General features: G+C 49.2%; 2 protein-coding genes across 6 annotated transcripts in view; one reads left to right on the top strand and one right to left on the bottom strand.

Moving 5' to 3' along the window:
• SETDB1 (SET domain bifurcated histone lysine methyltransferase 1) overlaps positions 1-13,500 on the top strand; it is a 30,170-nt gene extending 16,670 nt beyond the window's left edge. For 2 of the 5 annotated variants that reach the window (XM_068540734.1, XM_068540733.1), the window contains exons 9-22: positions 421-611; positions 1,400-1,529; positions 2,209-2,365; positions 2,449-2,607; positions 3,240-3,863; positions 4,320-4,436; positions 8,786-8,955; positions 9,519-10,147; positions 10,958-10,986; positions 11,100-11,232; positions 11,507-11,672; positions 12,019-12,230; positions 12,478-12,566; positions 12,756-13,500. In XM_068540734.1, the coding sequence (XP_068396835.1) occupies positions 421-611; positions 1,400-1,529; positions 2,209-2,365; positions 2,449-2,607; positions 3,240-3,863; positions 4,320-4,436; positions 8,786-8,955; positions 9,519-10,147; positions 10,958-10,986; positions 11,100-11,232; positions 11,507-11,672; positions 12,019-12,230; positions 12,478-12,566; positions 12,756-12,873 (2,924 nt within the window). In that variant the 3' untranslated portion in view covers positions 12,874-13,500. The remainder of the gene's footprint in view (positions 1-420; positions 612-1,399; positions 1,530-2,208; positions 2,366-2,448; positions 2,608-3,239; positions 3,864-4,319; positions 4,437-8,785; positions 8,956-9,518; positions 10,148-10,957; positions 10,987-11,099; positions 11,233-11,506; positions 11,673-12,018; positions 12,231-12,477; positions 12,567-12,755) is intronic. The other 3 variants (XM_068540732.1, XM_068540736.1, XM_068540737.1) reach the window with 3 other exon arrangements.
• Positions 13,501-13,517: 17 nt separating this feature from the next.
• On the bottom strand, positions 13,518-22,314 carry CERS2 (ceramide synthase 2). The gene is made up of 11 exons (XM_068540738.1): positions 22,176-22,314; positions 17,273-17,446; positions 16,727-16,844; positions 16,416-16,534; positions 16,129-16,186; positions 15,973-16,023; positions 15,644-15,736; positions 15,329-15,457; positions 14,996-15,102; positions 14,705-14,858; positions 13,518-14,525 (listed from the first exon to the last, which is right to left on the bottom strand). Exons 2-11 carry the CDS (start codon positions 17,443-17,445, stop codon positions 14,385-14,387), a joined length of 1,143 nt encoding a protein of 380 aa, XP_068396839.1. The 5' UTR covers position 17,446; positions 22,176-22,314; the 3' UTR covers positions 13,518-14,384.
• Positions 22,315-23,839: the final 1,525 nt, after the last annotated feature.

The raw sequence follows: 23,839 nt of genomic DNA on the forward strand, positions 1-23,839 counted from the left end.
GTAAATACATTCAGGGTCCCTTAAAAGCCTGATAGAGCATGAGAAGGAAGGACAGGTTTTTTTAAATCAATTTCATGGTGCTACCTGATTCTTTTTGATTTACCTTTAGACTTACCAAGTTAGCAAGAATTTCCACTTGACTTTTCCGAAGAAGAAACATCCATTTTTATGAAATTAGTGCCTCACCTATGTTTTCATATTGCTTATCTAGTATTTACTTGATTTGAGTGTATATCTACACATTAGGTTCAATACTTTTAGGTGATCTTGGTTTTGCTTCCCTTGAGGTTATGATTTCTTCGTTTATTTTTTCTCTCCCTCCCAACCTGAAAAATACCAAACGTCTCCTTGCCAACCATTTTCCCCTATCAAGACATGCCCTACCTGCCCTCTCTCAGCCCTACTTCTTCCTTGGGACAGTGAAAAAGACTTGGGAGGACATAGAAGACATCTCCTGCCGAGACTTCATAGAGGAGTATATCACTGCTTACCCCAACCGCCCCATGGTTTTGCTCAAGAGTGGACAGCTTATCAAGACTGAGTGGGAAGGCACGTGGTGGAAGTCCCGAGTTGAGGAGGTGGACGGCAGCCTAGTCAGGATCCTCTTCCTGGTACTCTTCTTCCCTAGAGTTTTAGAGGCAGGGATATGGGTGAGATGGGGGAGCATAAGAGGCAATAATGATGATGATTTTGTAGAAATGCCATAGTTTTCCTCTTTCTTACCCACTTACCTGTTCTTGCTGTTTTGGGTCAAATTTTACTTTATCTCTTTTTTGGTTCCTGTATGAGTGGTTATTAAAAATAATTTCCCTGAATTTAATTATGACACTAATCTGCATGACAGTGTTTTTGTTTTTCTCCAGGAGTATCCACAATGCATGTAGGTACAGAGAAGGCGGCTAGTTCTGTTTGCCAGGGTTAGGGCTTTGATAGCATAGTGGGACAAAAAAGAAGGATCAGTGAATTCAAGATCTTAATGATCTTTCAAGGCCCAGTTTAACTCTTAGATCTTCTATACCTATCCTTTTCTTCTGTCTCATGCCTTTCTTAGAATTATATTTCTTGTCTGAACTATTTCAGCCCTTTGATCCTAAGGCCTTATGATCCTTGTTACACTTCTTATACTCATATAAACATCTATCCCTCTTATAATTTTTTACACAAGGAATGTATGTGTTTTTGTTTTGGGTTTTTTTTTTTGTTTTTTGTTGTTGTTGAATTCCTGATGCCTGTCATGGAGCCTGGCACATAAGTTTATTGAATAGATAGGGAATTCAGGGCTCATCAGGGAGATTTCGCCCAAGGGAGGCACATAGTATATATTCTTCACAAGCTGCGGTGTAGATTCTAGCCTTTAACCCATTCCCCCCGCCACCTTTCCTTCCTCCCAATCCCCCAGGATGACAAAAGATGTGAATGGATCTATCGAGGCTCCACACGGCTGGAGCCCATGTTCAGCATGAAGACATCCTCAGCCTCTGCACTAGAGAAGAAGCAAGGCGGACAGCTCAGGACACGTCCAAATATGGGTATGTCCTGAAAGATACCCTGGGAGAAGGAAGAAATGGACAGACCAGCAAAGGGGTGTATGTACAATGGCTATATCCTTTGTTTGCCAGGATGACACTACTGACTCACTGAAAACAGGACATGTGCCCTGAATTGTTTCCAGTAGTGGTGATGGATTTGTGATGCTGCCTCCACATGCTATGGCTCTGATTTGTTCTAAAAAACACATAAAAATCTGAAACAACTGGCTTAGGTTAGGGGTATTGTTGGTAGTAATTACCTCTGTTATCCACGTGAAGATTATATGCTTTGTGTGTTATCTGTGGTCAATTTTTTTAAAGCCCAAACCGGTTTTATTTTTGTTTTTATATATTCCTGGCATACTTTCTGGTTAATTTTTCCTGACAACATTTGTTGATCGAAGAATGCGTTTTTGAAAAATTTTACCAAAGTATAACATAATTACTAATGTAAATCGTCTGAGGCAGGAAGATAAAATCTTGTTATTTAAGTAAAAGTCAGCCTGTGCCAATATTACCACTCATTGGTGTAAATAGTGAGATCCGACAGTCTTAGCACTTAGTCAAAATGTTTCCATTGTTGCTTTTTTAGATTATATAAATTGAGGATTAGATGTGTGCATGAATATAAATGACACAGTTTTCATCTTCTCAATGGTCAATTTCCTTTTTCCTATAGGTGCTGTGAGGAGCAAAGGTCCCGTGGTCCAGTACACTCAGGATCTGACCAGTACTGGCACCCAGTTCAAGCCAGTGGAGCCCCCTCAGCCTACAGCTCCACCTGCCCCACCTGCCCCACCTGGTCCACCTCTGTCTCCCCAGGCAGGTGACAGTGAGTGAGTGCTATTCCTTCTTTTTCGCCGGTTTCTTTCATATTGTATTTTCTGTATCCCTTACTATATGATCTCTAATCTCCTAGAAGCTTGGAAAGCCAGCTTGCCCAATCTCGGAAGCAGGTAGCCAAAAAAAGCACATCCTTCCGGCCAGGATCTGTGGGCTCTGGTCATTCCTCCCCTACATCCCCTGCACTCAGTGAAAATGCCCCTGGTGGGAAACCTGGGATCAGTCAGACACATAGGTGAGAAAATCTCAGGCTCTCTGTTGGGGGTGTTGGCAGTGTGGACTGAGTGGTCACTGTATAGGGAGGTTCCTTGGCCACAAGGGGTCTAGTTAAGATTATGATGGTGAGAAGTTTGAACTTGAAAAGGAAGCTTTAACCTTGGACGTTTCCAGGAAACAGAATGTAAAAATAATTGAATTAGAAACTAGGTGCCTAAAAATACAATCACCAGAAAGTCATTTGTTAAGATTGCTTATTGAATATGGTGTCATCATTGATACAATAGAAAGGGAACTCTGTAGCCTCTTTCCTTGAATCGTGGGAGTCAGGGCATTTATAGGACACATAGCAGGAAAAACTAGCATTAGTAGAAGACTGGACTCTACTTCCATAAGTCACAGGCAAAAAAAATTTTAGGAAAATGTATGCTGTTGAAATAGAGATATTATCAGTCACTGAAGAGTAACCGAAGCGTGTCATTGTCCAGGTTTAGTAAGGCAAGGGGAAATTTGACTTTCTTGTATCATCTTTAGCTTTAAGAGGACAGCTATTTGAAAGGTTAGAGAAGTGGTTGAGCCAGCTGATGGGCTAAGTGTACACCAGAGAGGTGCTATTGCTTTCTTATCTGAATTCTTGCATCTCATTTGCAGATCACCTTTAGGATCCACAACCTCTGCCCCAGCACCCCCAGCTCCCCCAGCACCCCCAGCCTTCCATGGCATGCTGGAGCGGGCCCCGGCAGAGCCCTCCTACCGCGCCCCCATGGAGAAGCTTTTCTACTTACCTCATGTCTGCAGCTATACTTGTCTGTCTCGAGTCAGACCTATGAGAAATGAGCAGTATCGGGGCAAGAACCCTCTCCTAGTCCCACTACTATATGACTTCCGGCGGATGACAGCCCGGCGCCGAGTTAACCGCAAGATGGGCTTTCATGTTATCTATAAGACACCCTGTGGCCTCTGCCTTCGGACAATGCAAGAGATTGAGCGCTACCTTTTTGAGACTGGCTGTGACTTCCTCTTCCTGGAGATGTTCTGTTTGGATCCATATGTTCTTGTGGACCGAAAGTTTCAGCCCTATAAGCCTTTTTACTATATTTTGGACATCACCTGTGGGAAGGAAGATGTTCCTCTGTCCTGTGTCAATGAGATTGACACAACTCCCCCACCTCAGGTGGCCTACAGCAAGGAACGAATCCCGGGCAAGGGTGTTTTCATTAACACAGGCCCTGAATTTCTGGTTGGCTGTGACTGCAAAGATGGGTGCCGGGACAAGTGAGTTGGTTAAGGAATTGCTGGCCATGCCTCCAACTTTGTTGTGATTGTCTTTCTTTCCACTTCTTTGCCTTATACTGCACTCCTCCTTTCCTCACCTCCCTTTACCTCCTTAGCTGGAGCTCCTGCCATAAGGCCTGCATGAAAACTATGAGACTGAGAGGCTGGGGCCCCACAGCTTAACCTTGGGTGCATGTGTCTTATGTTCGTTTCTCTGATTCTCCTTTTCTTTTGCTTCCCTCCATTATGCTTTTGGTTGCCACTTGTTTTGTTCTCTGTCTCTTTATCTTATTCTCACTCTGTCATATTCTTACTGTCTTTTCCTTTCTCATTTACATGTATGCAAGAAGAATAAGAAATTTCACTACTTTATCACCATCCTTTTATCAGTAGTAACTTCCTGCCTCTAAAGAAAGTCTCACAGCTGTAGCTGTTGTACCCTTCTGTTTTATACAGGTCTAAGTGTGCCTGCCATCAGCTAACTATCCAGGCTACAGCCTGCACCCCAGGCGGCCAAATCAACCCTAACTCTGGCTACCAGTACAAGAGACTAGAAGAGTGTCTGCCCACAGGGTAAGTAGTCAGGGGAAAGTGAAGCACCTCAGAGACTGAATTCTTGTTTTTCTGTGCTTGTAACAACCATCAGAATTCTAAAAATTGGAGCCAAAAATAGGATAACTGATACAGACATTTTATCAATTAAGCCTTAGTTACTGAATTCCCAGCACATGTTTCTTCCTTGAGCTTTCCTCGAAATGAATACATATAATGATTGAATAGTATCTAGCAATTTTTTGTTGCAGTAAAAGATCACCTTGATTTCAGAGCTGTACGATTATTCTAACAGATTGTGGTTTACTCTGGCAAGCAAGATGTGTTCAGAGAGGAGAGCTGATTATATAGGACTTTGTAAATCAGAATAAAAATTAGAGTCAAATTCATGATGTGATGGGAAGCTGTTAGAGAATTTTAAGCAGGCAAATGATGTGATCTGCCTTTCAAAGATTACTCTGACTTCTCTATGAAAAATAAGTCTTTAGGGCAGCAAAAGTAGAATTTGGTAGACCAATTAGATACTTTCAGGAACATAGGTAAGAAGTGGTGGTTGCTGGGGCTTGTACTAGAATGAAGGTGGCAGTAGAGATGAAAGCGGATACACTTGGGGATGCACTTGGAGGTAGAGCTGCAGAACTTCATAGATTGCGGAATGGGAGGGAAAGAACAGAATCAAGGACAAGTCCTAAATTTTATACTTGAGCAACTAAGTGGATGCTGGTGCTTTTTACCGAGATGGAAGACTAGAGCTAGAGTGTCAGGTCTGAGTAAAATTCAGCTTCTGTTCTGGCCATGTTAAGTCTGAGATGCCCGTCAGGCAACCCAAGTGGAAATGTCAAGAAGGCATTGAGGACTTCCCTGGTGGCGCAGTGGTTAAGAATCCGGCTGCCAGTGCAGGGGACACAGGTTCGAGCCCTGCCCCGGGAAGATCCCACATGCCGCAGAGCAACTAAGCCCATGCGCCACAACTACTGAGCTGGCACTCTAGAGCCTGTGAGCCACAACTACTGAGACCATGTGCCACAACTACTGAAACCCGCGAGCCTAGAGCCCGTGCTCAGCAACAAGAGAAGCCACCACAATGAGAAGCCCGCACACCGCAACAAAGAGTAGCCCCCACTCGCTGCAACTAGAGAAAGCCTGCGCGCAGCAACAAAGACCCAACGCAGCCAAATAAATTTATTTATTTAATTTTTTTTTTTTAAGAAAAAAAGGCATTGAGGCTTCTGAAGAGAAGTGTAAGGATTGGGCATAAAGAATTAGGAGTCATCAGCTCAGGAGTGGTAGTTAAAGCCTGGACGAGTTCATCTAGAGAGAATATTGATAATAGAAAAGAGAAGGGGCACAGAGTAAGCCCTGGGCTCTCCAATAAGAAATTGAGCAGAGGAGGTGGAGCCAGCATGTGAGATTGAGAAGGACAGGTCAGGGAAAGAGGAGGACAGTGAAAAAAGTGGGATATAATGTGGTAAGCTGGGTCTATATGAATATGTGAACTAATTAGCCTAGTGCTCAAGATACATAATTAACAGAGAGGACAGAAAAGGAAAGAATCATCAGTGAAATAATTCAGATGTTTTCCCATAATGGAAGGGACTGTGTTTCCAAAGTGAAAAGGCCAATCAGGTCCTAGCATAATGGATGAAAATAGATCCCCACTAAAACACATGATGATAAAATGTGATCGTTGTGTCCACAGAACACTGAGGACAAAAAGAAAATACTAAAACCTTCTAGAGAAGAGAAAGAGACCACAAAAGAAACAAGAATTCAAAAAAAAAAAGAAAAGAATTCAAAGTGACTTCGGCCTTCTCAAAATAACATTGGAAGCTAGATGGCAATTAAGGAATCTGTTCAGAATTCTAAGGAAAATTATTTCTAACCTAGAGTTCTAAACCCAGGAAAGCTATCAGTTGTTGGTTAAAGTAGGCTAAAGCCTTTTTTTTTTTTTTTTTTTTTTTAATTTATTTGGTTTTGGCTGTGTTGGGTCTTCGTTGCTGCACACAGGCTTTCTCTAGTTGTGGCGAGCGGGGGCTACTCTTCATTGTGTTGCGCAGGCTTCTTTTGTTGCGGAGCGCGGACTCTACACACGCGGGCTTCAGTTGTTGCAGCACGCAGGCTCAGTAGTTGTGGCACGTGGGCCTTAGAGCGCGTAGGCTTCAGTAGTTGGGGTGCGCGGGCTCTAGGGCTCGTGGGCTTCAGTAGTTGTGGCGCGCAGGCTCAATAGTTGTGGCTTGTGGGCTCTAGAGCACAGGCTCAGTAGTTGTGGTACATGGGCTTAGTTGCTCCGTGGCATGTGGGATCTTCCCGGACCAGGGATCAAACCTTTGTCTCCTGCATTGGCAGGCAGATTGTTAACCACTGCGCCACCAGGGGAGTCCCTAAAGACATTTTTTAGACATGAAATACCTCAAAATTTTCCATTATTTTCCCTCTCAGAAAATTACTGGAAATGTTTACTAAAATGGGGGAAAAAGACAAGAGAGAAGAAGGCATATACTGATCCAGGAAACAGAGGCTCCAGCTCAAAAGAGGAGTGAGGGGAATTCCACATGATAGGGAAGTCAGGGGGGCTTCCAGGCTGACAGCTGTGCACCAGATGTAGAGAACAGCCAGTGTCAGAGCAGGTCAGATTTGGCTGCAGGAGAGACTTCTGGGAAAGGGGGTTTGATAGAAAACCTGATGGGTTTGAGTATCTTCAGAGGAGATTGAGACTACTGGGAAAATCAGGACATAAATTTGAGCTGAGTGCATATTGAAAACTAAACAAAGGAAAAGACACCTGTTAGCTTTAGCTGCATTGTATCATTTATGTTTTAATTATAAACAAAGAAAATTGAATCTTTTAACAACATTTAGATTTGATAATGCTGAGTAGTAGGTGCCTGTTCATTATATCTTTTTTACATGTTTGAAATGTTTCATAAGAATATTTTCAAATAACCACAAATATGTCACTCCCCTGCTTAAAACTCTTTAAAAGCTTTCCACTGCACTTTGGATATTATTCTAACTCTTAATCTTGGATCACAAGACAATGTACTATCTGGCCCCTTCCTATCTCTCTACTTCGAAAACTGTTCCAACCACACTGATATTCTTCAGTGCCTGGATCCAGTTCACCCAGTGTTTGCCAGCCTACCTCAAGAGGCTTTGTACGTACTGTGCCCTCTTCTGGGCATCCTTCCACTGTTGTTTGCATGATTATCTTCTTTAACCTTGAGTTCTCAGCTTTAATCTCACCTCCTCAGAGAAGCCTTTCCTGGTCACTCTAAAACTAGGTCATTTTCACTCCCTTAATTCTCTCATTGAGAGTGTGTCCTTTAGTATCTGTGACAACTTTATTTTGTTGACTTGTTTTTGTTCTCTTTTCTGCTAGAAGGTAATCTCCATGAGGGCAGGAACCTTGTCTCTCTTGCTCACCATTGTATCACCAGCAGTTAATTTACCCAGTGTATGGCATATAGTAACCATTCAAATTTTGTTGAATGAATGAATGAATGATACTCAGTATAGCTACTCTGAAAATCTCATGTGGTGGTTAGACCTGAGTTCAAATTCTGGCCTTGTTGCTTCCAAGCTGATCCTGTTTTATCAGCTCTAAACAGAGGATATGAGCGCTAATACCTTCCCAACCCCGGTGGGGTTTTAAGGGACCTAACAAAGATGTTTTGTTTCTTTTTTTTTTTAAGATTTATTTATTTTCATTTATTTTTGGCTGCATCGGGTCTTAGTTGCAGCGCATGGGCTCTTTGTAGCAGCACATAGACTTCTCTCTAGTTGTGGTGTGCAGGGCTTTTTTCTTTCTCTAGTTGTGGCACACAGGCTCCAGGGCGCATGGGCTCTGTAGTTGGTGGCACATGAGCTCTAGTTGAGGTGCGCGAGCTCAGTAGTTGTGGTGCGCAGGCTTAGTTGCCCCGCAGCATGTGGGATCTTAGTTCCCTAACCAGGGATCGAACCTGCGTTCCCTGCATTGTAAGGTGGATTCTTAACCACTGGACCACCAGGGAAGTCCCTTAAATGTGTTTATTTTATGTATCTATTTCTACAAATTGACTTATTTTAATGGCTCTGAATCCATATTCACCTCATAGTTTGCTTAGCTTTTCTCCAGTTGTTAGGCATTCTGTCATTCACTGTTACTATCTGTAGTGCTATAAATATCTGTATCAGTCACTTTTCCCCCTTCTGAGTTATTTCTTTGGGCTATATTCCCAAATGAATCAAAGAGCATAGACAGTTCAGTAAGTCTGCTCACTTAGATCATTACCTGATAAACGATGACACCTTAAAAATTGTAAAAGTTCTGTGGATGTAATGGATGCTCTAGTGATCATGTTATGATTGATTTTATTGTGACCTCCTCCCAGAGTTTATGAGTGTAACAAACGCTGCAAATGTGACCCAAACATGTGCACAAACCGGTTGGTGCAGCATGGACTGCAGGTTCGACTGCAGCTCTTCAAGACCCAGAACAAGGGCTGGGGTATCCGCTGCTTGGATGACATTGCCAAAGGCTCCTTTGTCTGTATTTATGCAGGTTGGTGATGAAATGAAAGGGTTGCTTTCTGGGGTTAGGACATGGTGGGACATTGAATCATAGACAAGTTGAACTTAAGAATGCTTAACATGTGAACTGGGGGAGGGGAAGCCAGGATTTTCTTCTATAAAGAACATGAGCGATGTGCCTGTCTGGGTGGATCAAGAAGGGACAAAAGTGCTTCAGGAGGATGAGAACAAAAAGGGATGAAATTGTGGACATGATGTTTCAGCAGAGAGACATGATAGTAGAGTCCAGTGTGTCATTTTTTCCCACATCACTCCACTCCACCCAGAGATTTAGCATAACTGAAGAACTCTCTTTTGGTAAACAAAGTAAAGAGGAAGAATGGGATGGCAGAAAGGGCAAGATTTAAAACTATAGTAAGTTCCCTTTACTCTCATAGTTAAGACACTAAGAAGGAGGTATCATCAAAGAGAAACGAGACACCATAATGGAGGCGATTTGACTCTCTTTGCTGGTGGGCTGGATATTGATGGAATGAACTTTATTCTTTCTAAAAGCACCTCATAACCCTAGAGGGTCTTTCTCTTCATTCCCAGGCAAAATCCTGACAGATGACTTTGCCGACAAGGAGGGCCTGGAAATGGGTGATGAGTATTTTGCCAATCTGGACCATATCGAGAGTGTGGAGAACTTCAAGGAAGGATATGAGAGTGATGCCCCCTGTTCCTCTGACAGCAGTGGTGTAGACTTGAAGGACCAGGAAGATGGCAACAGCGGTACAGAGGACCCCGAAGAGTCCAATGACGATAGCTCAGATGATAACTTCTGTAAGGATGAGGACTTCAGCACCAGCTCGGTGTGGCGCAGCTATGCTACCCGGCGGCAGACCCGGGGCCAGAAGGAGAATGGATTGTCTGAGATGCCTTCCAAGGACTCTCGCCCCCCAGACCTTGGGCCCCCACGTGTTCCTGTCCCTCCGTCGATCCCTGTAGGTGGCTGCAATCCACCTTCCTCTGAAGAGACACCCAAGAACAAAGTGGCCTCGTGGTTGAGCTGCAATAGTGTCAGTGAAGGTGGCTTTGCTGACTCTGATAGCCGTTCATCCTTCAAAACTAGTGAAGGTGGGGAAGGTCACGCTGGGGGAGGCAGAGGGGAGGCTGAGAAGGCTTCCACCTCAGGGCTGGGCTTCAAGGATGAGGGAGACATCAAGCAGCCCAAGAAAGAGGTAAGCAGTGGCAGGAAACTCTTGAGAATTGTGGCTTTTGTGTAACTTCTTTGTGGTAACAATGTAGTCTCACCATGAGTCTTTTTTTTTTTTTTTTGGCCGTGCCACGCGGCTTGCGGGATCTTAGTTCTCTGACCAGATATCAAACCTGTGCCCCCTGCAGTGGAAGCGTGGAGTTCTAACCACTGGACTGCCAGGGAATTCCCTCATGAGTCTTCACATGCAGATCATTTACTTGATGGATATTTCTGTGGCAAATCTGATTAACCTACCCCTAATACATTCCTAGTGTTGGTTTAAAGAACCAAATTATTTTAAAATCAGCCTGCTGGGGGGAAAGTATCTGATTTATTCCAAAGTGAAGCGTTTATAAGTAATTTTTTTAATTGCTATTTCAAGTTATCTACATCATTGCTTTCTTTTATTACAGTAGAATGATCTTACGTGAATTGTATAGTAGAATGATCTTACAAGAATTGATCTTACATGTATTTTTAATGATGTTGAAATTTAGCACATTACAGGTGGTGAACTGTCCCTTGTCCTCGTAAGATTCTGCCCATGGTGTTTTCTGTGTACATTAATGCCCTATTGTTGGGAAGGGTTAAAGACCCCTCCCAGGGGGGCTTTCTGATGAGAATGATTGTTACTCTTAACTTGCAGAGTAATTTCTTCACACACACCCCACTTTAGATAGTGTACCTCTTACTGGCTAATGTCTTTGGAGGTCATTTGAGGTGAAGTCTGTCATCGTTGGGTGTTATCCAGGACCATGAAAACATTTAACCCTTCACTTGCTCTCTTTTCCAGGACCCTGATGACCGAAACAAGATGTCAATGTAAGTGCCTCTCTCTTTGACCTTTTTCCAAGTCTACCTTCTCTAAAGCCTACAGAAGTAGCCTAAGAAACAGCCAGCAACCTGACCCCTCTCATGTCTTCCTCTCCCATCAGAGTTACTGAAAGCTCTCGAAATTATGGTTACAATCCTTGTCCCGTGAAGGCTGAAGGACTTCGCCGCCCACCAAGTAAGACTAGCATGCATCAGAGCCGACGACTCATGGCCTCTGCTCAGTCAAACCCTGACGTAAGTGACCTTTCTCAAGCTGTACCTTACCCAGCCTTCTGTTTTATTCAGAGTCTGAGTAAAGGAACATTCTCACCTCATCAAGTCTGTCACCATAATTACTGTTACATATCTTATTTCTCTGCCTTGACTTCCTGCCTCATTTTCCTTCACCCAGCATCTAATCTTGCTATAGTCTGAGCCCCTTTCTGCGTAACCATAGGTAAGAGCAGGGATTCAAAAGGGCCCTCTCCATTTACCCTTATTCCTTCTTTTCACCCTTCCGCTTCCCCAGGACATCCTGACACTGTCCAGCAGCACAGAAAGTGAGGGGGAAAGTGGGACCAGCCGAAAGCCCACTGCTGGTCAGACTTCAGCCACAGCCGTTGACAGTGATGATATCCAGACCATCTCCTCTGGCTCTGAAGGCGATGACTTTGAGGACAAGAAGAACATGTCTGGTAGTCTGGAAGAATTTGGGGGGTAGTAGGAAAGAACCAGTTGGAGGGAAAATTCAGATCCTGAGAGTTGAAGCATCTCTGGGAGGACTCCCTGACTCCCACCTAAACTGTTAATATCAATGTTTGACACATCCCTTCCCTCTCTTCTTCCCAGTTCCCTACTCTTTTCCCTCAGCTCCTTTATCCAGCAGATCTAATCCTGCTTGAAAAAAATGCCACCTAGGCTCTTTGCCTCAGAGTCCCAGCTTATTGGTATTCCTGAGCTGCCCTGGGTGGGATAAAAATGGAAGTAGAATGTCCAGTCATGAGGCAGGACAGGCCTAACCCCATTCTCCTTCCTGTCCAGGTCCAATGAAGCGCCAAGTGGCAGTAAAATCAACCCGGGGTTTTGCTCTTAAATCAACCCATGGGATTGCCATTAAATCAACCAACATGGCATCCGTGGAAAAGGGGGAGAGTGCACCTGTTCGTAAGAACACACGCCAGTTCTACGATGGGGAGGAGTCTTGCTACATCATCGATGCCAAGCTTGAAGGCAACCTGGGCCGCTACCTCAACGTGAGACCCCTTTCCCTCACCTGTATGTGCTGATAATCCCACGGTCCTCACATTTCTAGTTCTTCTAACACAACTATATAAACCCACCTTTTCTTGTTATAAATTCTTGATCTCAAAGGATCTTTCAAAACTTCTCTGTTGTGATGGGGAGGATCAAATGGCATTGTTTTCATCCAACTCTCACTCACCCCACAAAGCCAGATTCTGTTTCCTTAGTTCTTATTTGAATCTGTCCTTAACCCTATAGCACAGCTGCAGCCCCAACCTGTTTGTCCAGAATGTCTTCGTGGATACTCACGATCTTCGCTTCCCGTGGGTGGCCTTCTTTGCCAGCAAGTAAGAGGGAGTCAGGGAAGGGGATGGTTGGGTAGGAAAAGAAGCCCAAGGTTGGGGAGGGGCAAGGACTACAGAAATTTGAAGGGCCGCTCCTCCATCTGTGATCCAGCGCCACCTGCATGCTCAGTCACCCCAGGTGCCTGGGTTATCTGCTGTTTCACCACACTCCTTCCTTTTCTTCCTCTTCAGGAGAATCCGGGCTGGGACAGAACTCACCTGGGACTACAACTACGAGGTGGGCAGCGTGGAGGGCAAGGAGCTGCTTTGCTGCTGTGGGGCCATCGAATGCAGAGGGCGTCTTCTTTAGAGGACAGCCTTCTTCCTAACCTTCCCAACCCTTCCTGAACTGCCCTTTCCTCAGGAACTGGGTCTTCCTGACTGATGAATTCTGACCCCCAAGTCTCTAGTCTGGCTACTCCCCCAGCTCCTAGTAGATAGAAATGGGGGTTCTGGATCAGGAGATCCCTTCCACTGTGGTGCTAGCAGGCAGGGCCCCTCCCCCACCTCCTGAGGCATAGAGGTGGGAGACGTCACCACTCTAACCTGGGCCTGACATCCCTTCAGTCCTCCTGTTGCTCACCCCTCCCATCCTACATTTGTTCACGTGTTCATGCTTCTAACAGACTTTATTCCTAGAATGAGGGCTGTGTATTTTATTATCCCTGGTTTGTATTGTTTCTTGAAAGTCTTTTAACAAGATGTTAAAACTAAGATTGTGATTTGATTTCTCTCCCTCAGCTCCCAATTCTGGGTCTTTTGATGAAAGATCTGTTTTGCCCCCATCCTTCCCAGTGGGCAGCTGTCATTAATCTTGACCTTTCTCTACTTTTGCTTTTTCTTACTTGCCATCTGAAATTTTTAAATGTTACATAACTGTGAGGAAGGCATGAGGAAGACTACCTTAGTTTATTTAGTTGATCCCTCTTCTCAGTTCTTAAGAGTCTCAAACACTTGTTGCCATGTTTTACTTAATCTTTAATATATTTTAATTAAAAAAACCATTAACAGTACATTTTGGTCTGAAGTGGTCCCTCTGCTGAAATGCCAGGTGCTAGCTGTAATTCTGGCTTTAAAACCAAAACCCCAAATGTTTAATAAATAAAAATTAGAACTAGTTGCCATTCTATTCCAAACCAGCTAGCCTAGGGAAAGAGGCCAGAGAAAGGAGGCAGTAAGGTCTTGGACCTGTGACTACAGGGACAGCTGGCAGAGAAGTAACAAAAGACTGTCTGAACAGTCCCCATTGTGGCCCCCACTTTTTGGCAGAGGTAGGATAAGGGTCATGTGCACCCTCCTACGCTCAGTTCATTTGTATCTTAGGAGGGAAAAAGTTAAAAGCTCAGCTTTGGTTTCTGGTCCAAGTTAGGGAGATTAGAAAGGTGAGCCTTGGTCCAACTTTGGCAGAATGAGGCCCACGGGTGGGACAGTAAGGCACGACCCTGGCTCTGGAGGTCCGGGAGTCAAAGGCAGACAGCTAGGGCCAGATTCTGAAGAATAAGGAATGTGAGTTGTGACACCCACCCCCGGAGCTGAGGAAAGGTCTCGAAAGCAATAGAAAGGACAACTTGGAAAGTAGAGAGGAAAATAAGACCATCCCCCCCTCTAATAAGGATATAACCAGCCTCCCCTTCCCTGGGGATAGGCTGGTTAGCATTTGGTTTAAAGGCAACTGGGTGAAAAAGCAGCAGGGGTGGGGGCACAGAGAACACCCTCCTCTTGCTTTCTCCTTTCTCCCCAGAACTTCAGGCGACCCTGTGGGGAGAGTGGGGTAGTTCCTTGGCTTTATGCTTTAATCTGAGGGGCAGCAGGGACAACGGTTCAGTCATTCTTACAATGGTTGTTATTGAGGATGGGGTGGCCGTTGGCTAGGGGCCGGCTCTTTGCTCCTCCCCCAGCTGCAGCCTCCTCCCCCTCTGAGCTCTCCGTTTCTTCCCGGTCACTGCGTTCATCTTCTACCAGCTGTGGAAAGGGATGGGAAGGGTTACAAACCCCTAAGGACTGCCTCTCTCCGTAGGCTTTTTCCAGCTACACCCAGGGCCCCACAGTAGTTTTTAGAGGGTTGCTGATACGGGAAGGGAATTTGGGCAGTACTAGAGTTGAGGGGAGTAGGGCCTACACAATGGGGACAGAAGCTTCACCTTTCCAGTTATGAACTTGTGGGCCATGCGCAAAATGAGGTAGGCCCAGAAGATATGCAGCAGCTGTAGCACTCCCATCATGAAATTGAAGAAGTAATAGCCAAAGAAGGCAGGATAGAGCTCCAGTGGGTACACCAGGGTGCAGTGCAGGATCCTTGGGATGAAAAGGGAGAGACAAGAACTGTGAACACAGAAAAGAAGGGGTTAAGATGGAGGATTGAAAATGTGGGTGCGGAGCGGGGAGACTCCTGATTTCTTGAAAACAGGACTATAGTGTGGCCTCCTACTCACCAGAACGGCAGGATGACCAGTCGGGTGATGATGAAGACAATGGCGAAGACGATGAAGATGTTGTTGCAGGTGTTTTTCCATCCCGCATAGTTAAACATCTTGGCTGACTGTGTAGATAGCCCCCATCCATCATGAGCTCCCGACTCTCCCGTATACGTTCATATGTACGCCCCAGTTACCACACTGGCTCTGTGCCCCCAGCTTCTTGATCCCAGGAACATCCACCCCCCCCAACCACTACCCCCCCACCCCCACCCCACCGAAAATGGATAGAGGGACAGAAGAACCTGCACCAGGGTCTCTAGGCTTGAAGAAATGCCCAGAAATCCTGACCTCTAACAGGTAGTCAGAAGAGTCATGCAGAGCCATGATAAGAGTCCCTGCTCGGACGTAACTGGCAAACCAGGAGAAGCTAATGAGGATGATGGTGGCCACGTGGTGGATGATCTGTTCCTTGAAATCCTGTAGAAAAGATGCAGCCTCCAGAGGACCTCTTCCTGGTCCCTAGCCTCCATTCTTCCTCCCCCTCACCTTTAATTCTACTTATCCCACAACTCCATCCAAAGCACCCAGAAGTCAAAGGGGAGGCTATTCATCCCAGGGCTTCATTTTGGCTCCTAGGCTTAATGGCACAGCCCCTTGACCCACCTTTCGCTTGACATCAGAAGCAATGCTGAAGAGCAGGGACCAGTAGAAAGACAGTTCAATCATGTAGTACCAATACTGGGAAGGGATGAGGCTCTGGGAGAGGGGAGAGAAAAGAGGAAGGTAAGGGACCCCAGAGCAACTGGACTCAAGGGTCTCACCTCTCCAAACCCAGCCCTCCCAGAACCCGAGGTTATGTTTAGCACCATGACTCCAGTCCTTTCTGTCACATGTTCCGAGATCGTCTCTTCACATGAATGTGTATGTCCTAATCCTATCCTACACTGGTTCTCTTAATCACCCCGTGTAAGGAATCAGGACCCATCTCGTACCTGTATGGGATATCCCTCCCAAACTTTCCTCATGTCATAGAACCAGGGTTTCTGCAGAGAGATGGTGAGAGGTTAAAGGAGGAAGGACCCAAATTCTGTGGCCTCATCCCACCTTGCCAGAGAATCTACTCCCACCTCCCAGGAATCCCCACTCACGTCTACGATGACAGCCATGCCGGCAATGAAAGCAATCAGGTAAAACGTGAATCTCCAGCTGGAAGAGGAAGCAGAAATAGCTAGGAGAGAGGGGTGGGAGAATGGCACAGCCCTCCAACCAACCCCCAAGTATCTCCCTCCAGATACCCTCTCACGGATATTAATAACCAAATTTCCCTCCTCAGCCGGGTATAATCTCCCTGCATACAGCTATGACCCACCCCTCCCAGCAAAATACATCAGACCTTCCTCTGCCGCCCAGTTTCTCTTGCTCCAACCTCCCCTACCTTGCTTCTCGGAACTTCTTGAGGAGACTGGGCCGGTCCTGGTTGCGGCGGCGGCGGAACCAGCGCTCTACCTGGCGGCCAGAGAGCCCGCTCTGCCGTGACAGAAGCTCTACCTCTGCCTGAGTGTAGTGAAGAAGCCCATTACACTCCGCTTCAGAACTCAGCAGCACCCCACCCTCTGCCAGTAATGACCCAAGTTGCCCCCACTGCCTTCCCATCTCTTCCGCCACCAGAGCTGGCATCCCAACCCTATCTCCTCCTCACTCCCCACCAGAACTCTTAACTCCCAGAACAGGGTCTGCAGCTCATACCTGTTTGGGCTGCTTGCCACTGGTCAGGTAGAAATGCTCCAAAGTGGGGTTGAGAGGTGCCCGCAGCCGAGTTTTCTCTTTTACATTCAGGAGGGCAGCCAGTGGTGTAGCCACGTAACTGGGGAAGGGATATGACTGAGGACCGTCGGGCTCTCTTGAAGCACCTCAGTCTCCTGGTAGCCCCTAAGCTAGGGGGCTGGCGGGGTGGGACTGCAAGCTCAGACAACTTTATCCTGGGCCTCAGTTTCCCGGCAACCCCCTCTCTGGCTGCCTTGGGCTGCCCATAGCTGACAAAGCTGCCTGTGTTCACTAGCGACCAGGCGGGTGGAGGGTGAGAACAAATAACCATTGAAGGAAAGGGCCTGCGGGTGCTGAGCCCTCAGAAAGACAATGCTGCCTTCAGTGGGGGGCACACAGTAGGCAGGGACCTGGGTGGTGAGAACACCAGGGTCCAGGACCAATTAAACAGCAAGAGACAAACTTGAAGTACAAGAAACTGTGTGGCTGGCAGCCAGGGAAGGCATAGGGGTATGTTGGTATGCTCACAGCTCAAAGAAGTATCGAATGATGAGGAAGAGCAAGGCCAGGGGTAGAGTGATATAGAGGTCTGAGGCTTTGGCGTAGACACGTCCATCTCGGTCTTCTAGATCAGCCCAGGTCAAGTTCACAGGGAGCCACAGCCGTTCCCACCAGAAGTAGTCATATAAGGTCTGGAGCATCCTGAGTGAGGAAGGGGAAGGTAGAGGCCATCAAAGCAGGCAGCAGTGCAAGAAGAGACAGATGAAAATTTTCAGTGTTAACAGAAAGAGCAGGGGCAAAGACTCAAGCCCTGGGTTTTGGTCCTGGCCATGTGGACAAATCAGTTTCCCCATCCGAAATATGGTGGCTTTCCAGTTCTAACATTTACTATGCACATCAACCAAAGGTGATGCTAAGGTGTTACCCCGTAGAAGTCCTGATTCCCTAGACTTAAGAATCTTGGGGTCTCTCCATCATTTTGCTATCCTCACGTGGAGGACAGGCGGGATCTGGCCCTAGAAGCTGTAGCCAACAATCTTAACTAAAGTCAGAGGCATCCTCCCTTCCCCGCACTCTCCAGCCTCCCCCTAGTGCCCCCAAGCAACCCATAACTGGAAGCTTCCTTGCCAGGGAAGCCCAAGAAAGGATTGCAGGGTTGGGGCAAACCCTTCCTCCTCCTTCCCTATAACCCACTGAGGCAGCAGGTCCTAGGGAAAATTAAGAGGCCTGAGTAAAGCAAAATTATGCTCCCAAAGAATGCTGAGCTCCAGGACAATCAATGGACATCAAAATATTGCACACAAGATTAATACCCCATGCCAAGCCATCCAGTTCCTAAACATAAGGCAGAAGAGCCCTATCTGAAGCCTATCCTCAGAAACAAAATGAAGACAAGGCTTCAGGGAGTCAGGAATTGGGGGACAGAGAGTCGAGACAGCAGACTAAGACAGCTGGTAGAATTAGGAGCTATTTCTTATTAAGGCTCATCTAGAAATAAAATACTAGTCTGCGTGGGGAACACCCATCACAGATACCCTCAGCTAGGAAAGAGCTGCTGCTTTCCCCCGCCTCCCCCCTTTCCTCCACTGAAAGAGAAAGGATCTACAGGGTGTTAGTGACTACTTGAATACCTGAATGAAGAAGGGAATGATCTGGGGCCCAAGCGGGGACAGCAGCTGCTTGGAGCTGAGAGAAGCAGCTAGATGATCCTGAAGAGACAGTGATGCTGGGACCACACAACACCTGGCAGTCCTGGGACTCAGCAGTGAACCCAGTAGGATGACAAGGGCAAATCTGCCAGGCTCCCGACCCCTCGTCCTCCCAGGAGGGAGGCTCGGTGGGCGGTATCCAGGCTGGCCTTGAGACTAAAAGCTGACACAGAAGGAAGGTGTCAGGGAGGAAGGAGAGTTGGGAGATTGTTCTCTGCTGTGAACTGGAGACCAATTGGTGCCGCTCTCCAGCTGAAGGCTGATCATATCACAGCTGAGCTGGGCTGCTCCTCCGACGGCTCCGCCCCCACCCACCACAGAAGCACTTGCGAAATCCCTCTCAGCCTGTCACGGGTCTGTATTCCAGCTCAAGGACTTTACCCTCTTGTCCCCACTACTGGTCACTGCTCTCTCGGAGGTCAGCACTGACAGTAAAGGAGCTTCAGCTCCACCCGCCCCCAGCAACACACACACACACACACACACACACACACACACACACACACACATTCCAGGCCTCAGCTCCTGAGGGTACTGCCCCTTCCCCCTCCACCTCAGCCAGAAGAAATACTTAATTAGTTAAAGAGATGGAAGCCTTTTGAACTGAACAAAATTAAAACACAATTATCCACAGTAGAACTCTCCCCACGCAACCAGGCGTGCGCACACACACCCTTCTCCTGGAGAGAAGTTGTAAAAAATTTAGTCGAGAAGGGACAAGGCAGAATGCCTAGATGTGGTGGCACACCTCTGGCTCTTCTTTTCCAACTTTTTTGCTTAGCTTGATTGGAGGTGAGGAAATAGACCTGCCCCAGTCACCTCACTGCTATATCTCTTGGAGCCCAACTTCTCCTGCATTGAGGTTTAAAGCCAAGGGCACTGTCAGGCCTAGAAATTGGGTCCCATCCCTGACCCGGTTTTCGGTCAGTGGAAACCGGCAGGGAAGTTTCTCTCATCACAGATATTTTGAGGATTAAAGATTCAGAGGGCTGGCTGGGGTCCTGGAGGGTATGAGTGGAGCCCCTCTCCCTGATTCCTGGGGTCCAGGAATGTCTTATGCCAGTCTGATCCCTACAAAGAAGGTGAGGAGCTGGGGAAGTAGGCAGAGGGTCAGAGAGAGGTCAAGGGCAAGCGCCTGGACAAGATCTCAACCCCAGCACAAGACAGCACCTGTCCCCTTCCTGCTCCAAGCAAGGAGAGTGTAAGATGGTGTGAGCAGGAGGGCATGATGTGTCAGGAGTTCAGAGAGGCAGATTCTGAACGAGGGCTCTCTCACACCTGGGTTTCAGGCTGTCTGTGACCATAGCCCTCCCTTGCCACCCAGTACTTCCATTAGCAGAGGAGCGACTGCCCCAGCCCTGCCCGTCACCCCCCAGGGCCTAGCCCAGCAGGGAGAGGCACCAGATTCAGCAGGGTCAGGACTTCTGACTCCATGTGAGGGGGAAGGGAAGACAACAGGGGCTCCCAGCCGGCCTCATTTACACTTCCCCACAGAACCAATCAGTCTGCTCCCAGTGGCATCCCTGGCACACCCAGCCAAGTAAAGGGATCCCACAAACAAAAAGCTGGGTCAAGAAAAGGGGATGTTCCCTCAGGATAGGGAGACAACCCTGCTTTTCTGGGTCACGTTACTTAATCTCCTGGTGGAGAAAATCACACCTATAGATATTTTTCCACTTATAGAATTTACTCCCACACACACGACAAGACAATAGGGTGTGTGTGTATGTGTCTCTGTCTCTCTCTCTCTCACAGACACACATTCTGCCCCAGAGACCCAGACACCACTTTCTGAGGCACAGGCTGGAGAGGGGCCACCAGAGCGGGGATTTCGTGGGCACTGGATTACCAGCAACTTGAACAGGGCTCCGCCCAGCCCCCAACTTTTGCCCCAACTCTGACTGACCCATCCCAGACCCTCACCAATGGATGAAAAGGGGCAGAAAGTCCCCATGGGGGCTTGTAGACCCAGCTGGCTAGGAGGGCAGAAGTTTGAGTCTGGGACGAAGGGATTTCACAGACTCAATGGGATAACGGTCCCAGCAGCTCTCAGGTTGGAGGAATAATTGAGGAAAATATAACAGGATCAGTAAGTAAGGGAAGAGAGAGTGACAAAGAGAGGGTCCCACAGACTCCCAGCTTCCACTGAAGCCTGAGGGACTACAAAAAAGAAGTGAAAGAGGACCTGAATAGTCCTCCTTGTTGAAAACTTTTTCAGGGAGCGACAGCAGGTCATGAACTAGAAGGCAGTGAGCAATGGATGAAGCCAAGAAGAGGTGTGTCATTGCTCCAGGCTGCAGTATAGGTCCCAAAATTTTCGTTTTTCTGGGCTGCCCCACTAGAGGCCCCAACACACCCAAATACTGCATGGGACTACAGCCCCCAGGGGCAGGTGGAAGAGGAAGATGGGAGGTGGGAGGGGGTGTGTGCAGAAGGCACAGTAAAGGATCAGCCAGCCTGTGGTTAGTGACAGGGGAAAGTGGCCCTCCTTCCCAGGGGGAAAGCTGGCCAGAGGCCCCAGTGAAGGGAGTGGATTGTGGGGTATCACGGCAGACAAGGAACTCTCTCTCTTCAAAACAGAGGGTGTGCAGGTCACTGTATGGTTAGGGCCAGGCCCAGCGGGAGGAGGCTGCAGACAAGCCCTTACCCTTAGGAGTCCCATCACAAGCACTGTCAGCCACCCACATCGGGCCCAGTCACCTCGACTCTGGTACGGGACAGCAACCCTTCCAACACAGATGTGGGAGGGAGTGATCGCCTGCTGGAAGCCTTCCCTGATTCAATTCTCTGCAAAGAGGGGCTCAATCCATTGCTCAGGATCCTCAGAACCCCCTGCTTCCTGGACCTGGCTACTCAGGTGACAGACCAGATTTTGATGCCAAGAACCTGGCTTGGGAAGTGAACCCCTAAGCTGAGGCCAAAGACTATAATCACACACATGCAATTAACCTACTCACCAGAGAGCTTCCGGGCCAAAAATTAGCCAGGAGGTGAGGCCCAGAAAACCAGTTTCACCAGCAGCTCCCCCCGACCGCAGCCCCACACACCCCATAACGGTATAAGAGCCTTAGCCTTGGGGGGCCGGGATAGACACTCAGAGCCGCACCTTCCTGTTTCCCGTTAAGCACATGGACGCTCTGACCTCCCTCCCGGAGTGGGCACAGTGAACCGGTAAGAAAAAGCAAGACCCTCCACTCTCCTCCCACTCTATAGCCACGGGACCCTCCGGGCCAGGGGCCACGCCGCGGGCCCGCAGCCAGGCAGGGGGCTCTCATGCAAGTGGTCACCGGAGCTGCCTACTCCACGACAAAGGGGCGCCTGGGGCTCGGCTGTCCGCGAGCAGCCCCGCGTCCCCACCTCCCGGCCCCTACCTGTTGCCCAGGAGGGCTCCTCCGGGCTCGGGGCGGCGCGCCCGGGGACGCCCAGGCGCACGGCCAGCCTGCCCTCGGACGGCGCTGGGGGCCCGGCCGCTCCCGCGAGGCGCTCCGGCCCGCCCTCCCCCAGGCCCGCCGCCATGAGCGCGCCCGGCAGAGGCCCCGAGCCAGCTGCGGCGCCCCGCGCCCGGGCCCCTCTCCCCTCCTCGGCCCGCTGCCTTCCCCGCCGGCCCTGTCCGTGGAGCCGCGTCCTCGTGGGCCCCCAGTTCTCCCAACTTTTTCCGCGCCGCGTCCCGCCCCACCCCTGCGCGCGGCGCCTCGGGGTCCCGGGAGGCCGTCCCGACTCACTCGGCGGCGGGGGCGGCGGCGGCGGTGACAGCGGCGTCGCGGAGCTGGCCGGGCCGGGAGCCGCTGCTCCGTCTCTCCTCTCGTCCGAGCTCCGGGCCCCCTCCGGACTGGCTCCGCTCACTCCTCTCCTCCCCCTTCCGCCCGCCCGCCCGCCTGCCAGCTCCCTCCCTCCTCCCCCTTCCGCCCGCCCGCCTGCCCGCTCCCTCCCTCCTCCCTCCTCCCTCCTCCTCCCCCCGCCCGCCGAGCCTAGCCGAGCTGAGAGCGAGCCCAGGCAGCCCGGGAAAGAAAGGCCGCGAGCAACACAGGAGCCGGGAGACTGGGCGTGGGCCTGCGGCCCGGCGACGAAAGGGGAAAGGAGGGCGGGCGGCGGGCGGGGCCTCGGCGCGGGACAGCCGCGCCCAGCCCCCGCCGCCTGCCACCGCCCCCTTCCCGGCCCGCGGCCCGGGCGGGCGGCGGAGCCCGAGGCGAGGACCCGAGCCCTCGCGGCGCCTGGCCGGCGGCCTAGCCCAGTAGAATCACCGCACTGGGGGAGAAGTCCCCGATGAGGGCGGGCAGTGTGGGGACTCTCCCAGTCTCTCCGTTAGAGGTGCGCTGTAGTCCCGGGCACCCTGGGACAGACCCGCGAGGTGCCCGGGGATCGGGGCGCGGAGCGGTCGGGCCGCTGCACCACTCCGCCTGCCGCCAACTGAGGTCCTCGACCTCCGCCCGGCTGCGGCCCCCAATTCTCTCTGCCCGACCGATTGCCACACTTCCCCCCTCCAGCCCCACTGGGCAGCGGAGGGAGGGGGGCTCCCCGGCTCCCGGCCGGCACAGCCTCTGCGAATCCATCCCAAGTGCCGCGCGCCGAGGCCGAGCACCTCTCCAGGGCCGACCCAGGCTGCGGACCCTCGAGAATCAGCTGCCCTTCCCAGCGCAGAGCCTGCGACCCCTAGGGCGTCCCCCACCCAAGACCTGCCTTAAAACTCACAGTGTTTCCACCCAAGTGCTGTAAAACCTACCCCCAGTGGCACACATAACCTACAGTAGCAGACTCTGAAGGAGCCAAACCCCAACTTTTGTTGTGTAAAATGTATTTGAGTTTTAAATCTAGACCACGTTTATCCGTATTCAAATTCATGTTTTAAAATGTTTTTCCCTTGGACTGGTAAAACTGATGTTTCAGGAAGAGGCAACATGTTTATCCTAGAAAACTGGCCTTGATTCCTAATGAGGACAGAGTGTGACTAAGATGTGTTTGAGGGTTTGTTTAGAGAGAGAGCCCGCCTAGTAGAGGTAACATTTTTTTACCTTAATGAAATGGCGTTTTTATACTGTCACCGTTAGAACCTGTGACAGTAGCTTGTTTCATGGTTTATCTAGACAAGTTCAGGTGCTTTGACAGTTCTCTTAGGAAAGAATGTGACCTCCCACTAATCCAGTTTGAGAGCTTGGCCCTCGCTTAAGACGCTATCTGGAGAGGTAGAGAGGCAGAGGCTGACTGACTTACAAACTTTTCCTTTGCTCTTTGCAGTGGGACCCCCCGGCCCAGACCTACATTGGGGAAATGAGACTTGGTCCACCCCCTGGCCCCTGGCCCCTCGCCCCCTGAACCGGTACCCAAGGGACTCTCCAGCCTTTTTTCAGCCCCAGACTTGCCTGCTTTTCCAGTTCCCAGCAACCCCTCC

This window comes from Eschrichtius robustus, chromosome 3, assembly GCF_028021215.1.
Source record: "Eschrichtius robustus isolate mEscRob2 chromosome 3, mEscRob2.pri, whole genome shotgun sequence".
Classification (NCBI taxonomy): Eukaryota; Metazoa; Chordata; class Mammalia; order Artiodactyla; family Eschrichtiidae; genus Eschrichtius; species Eschrichtius robustus.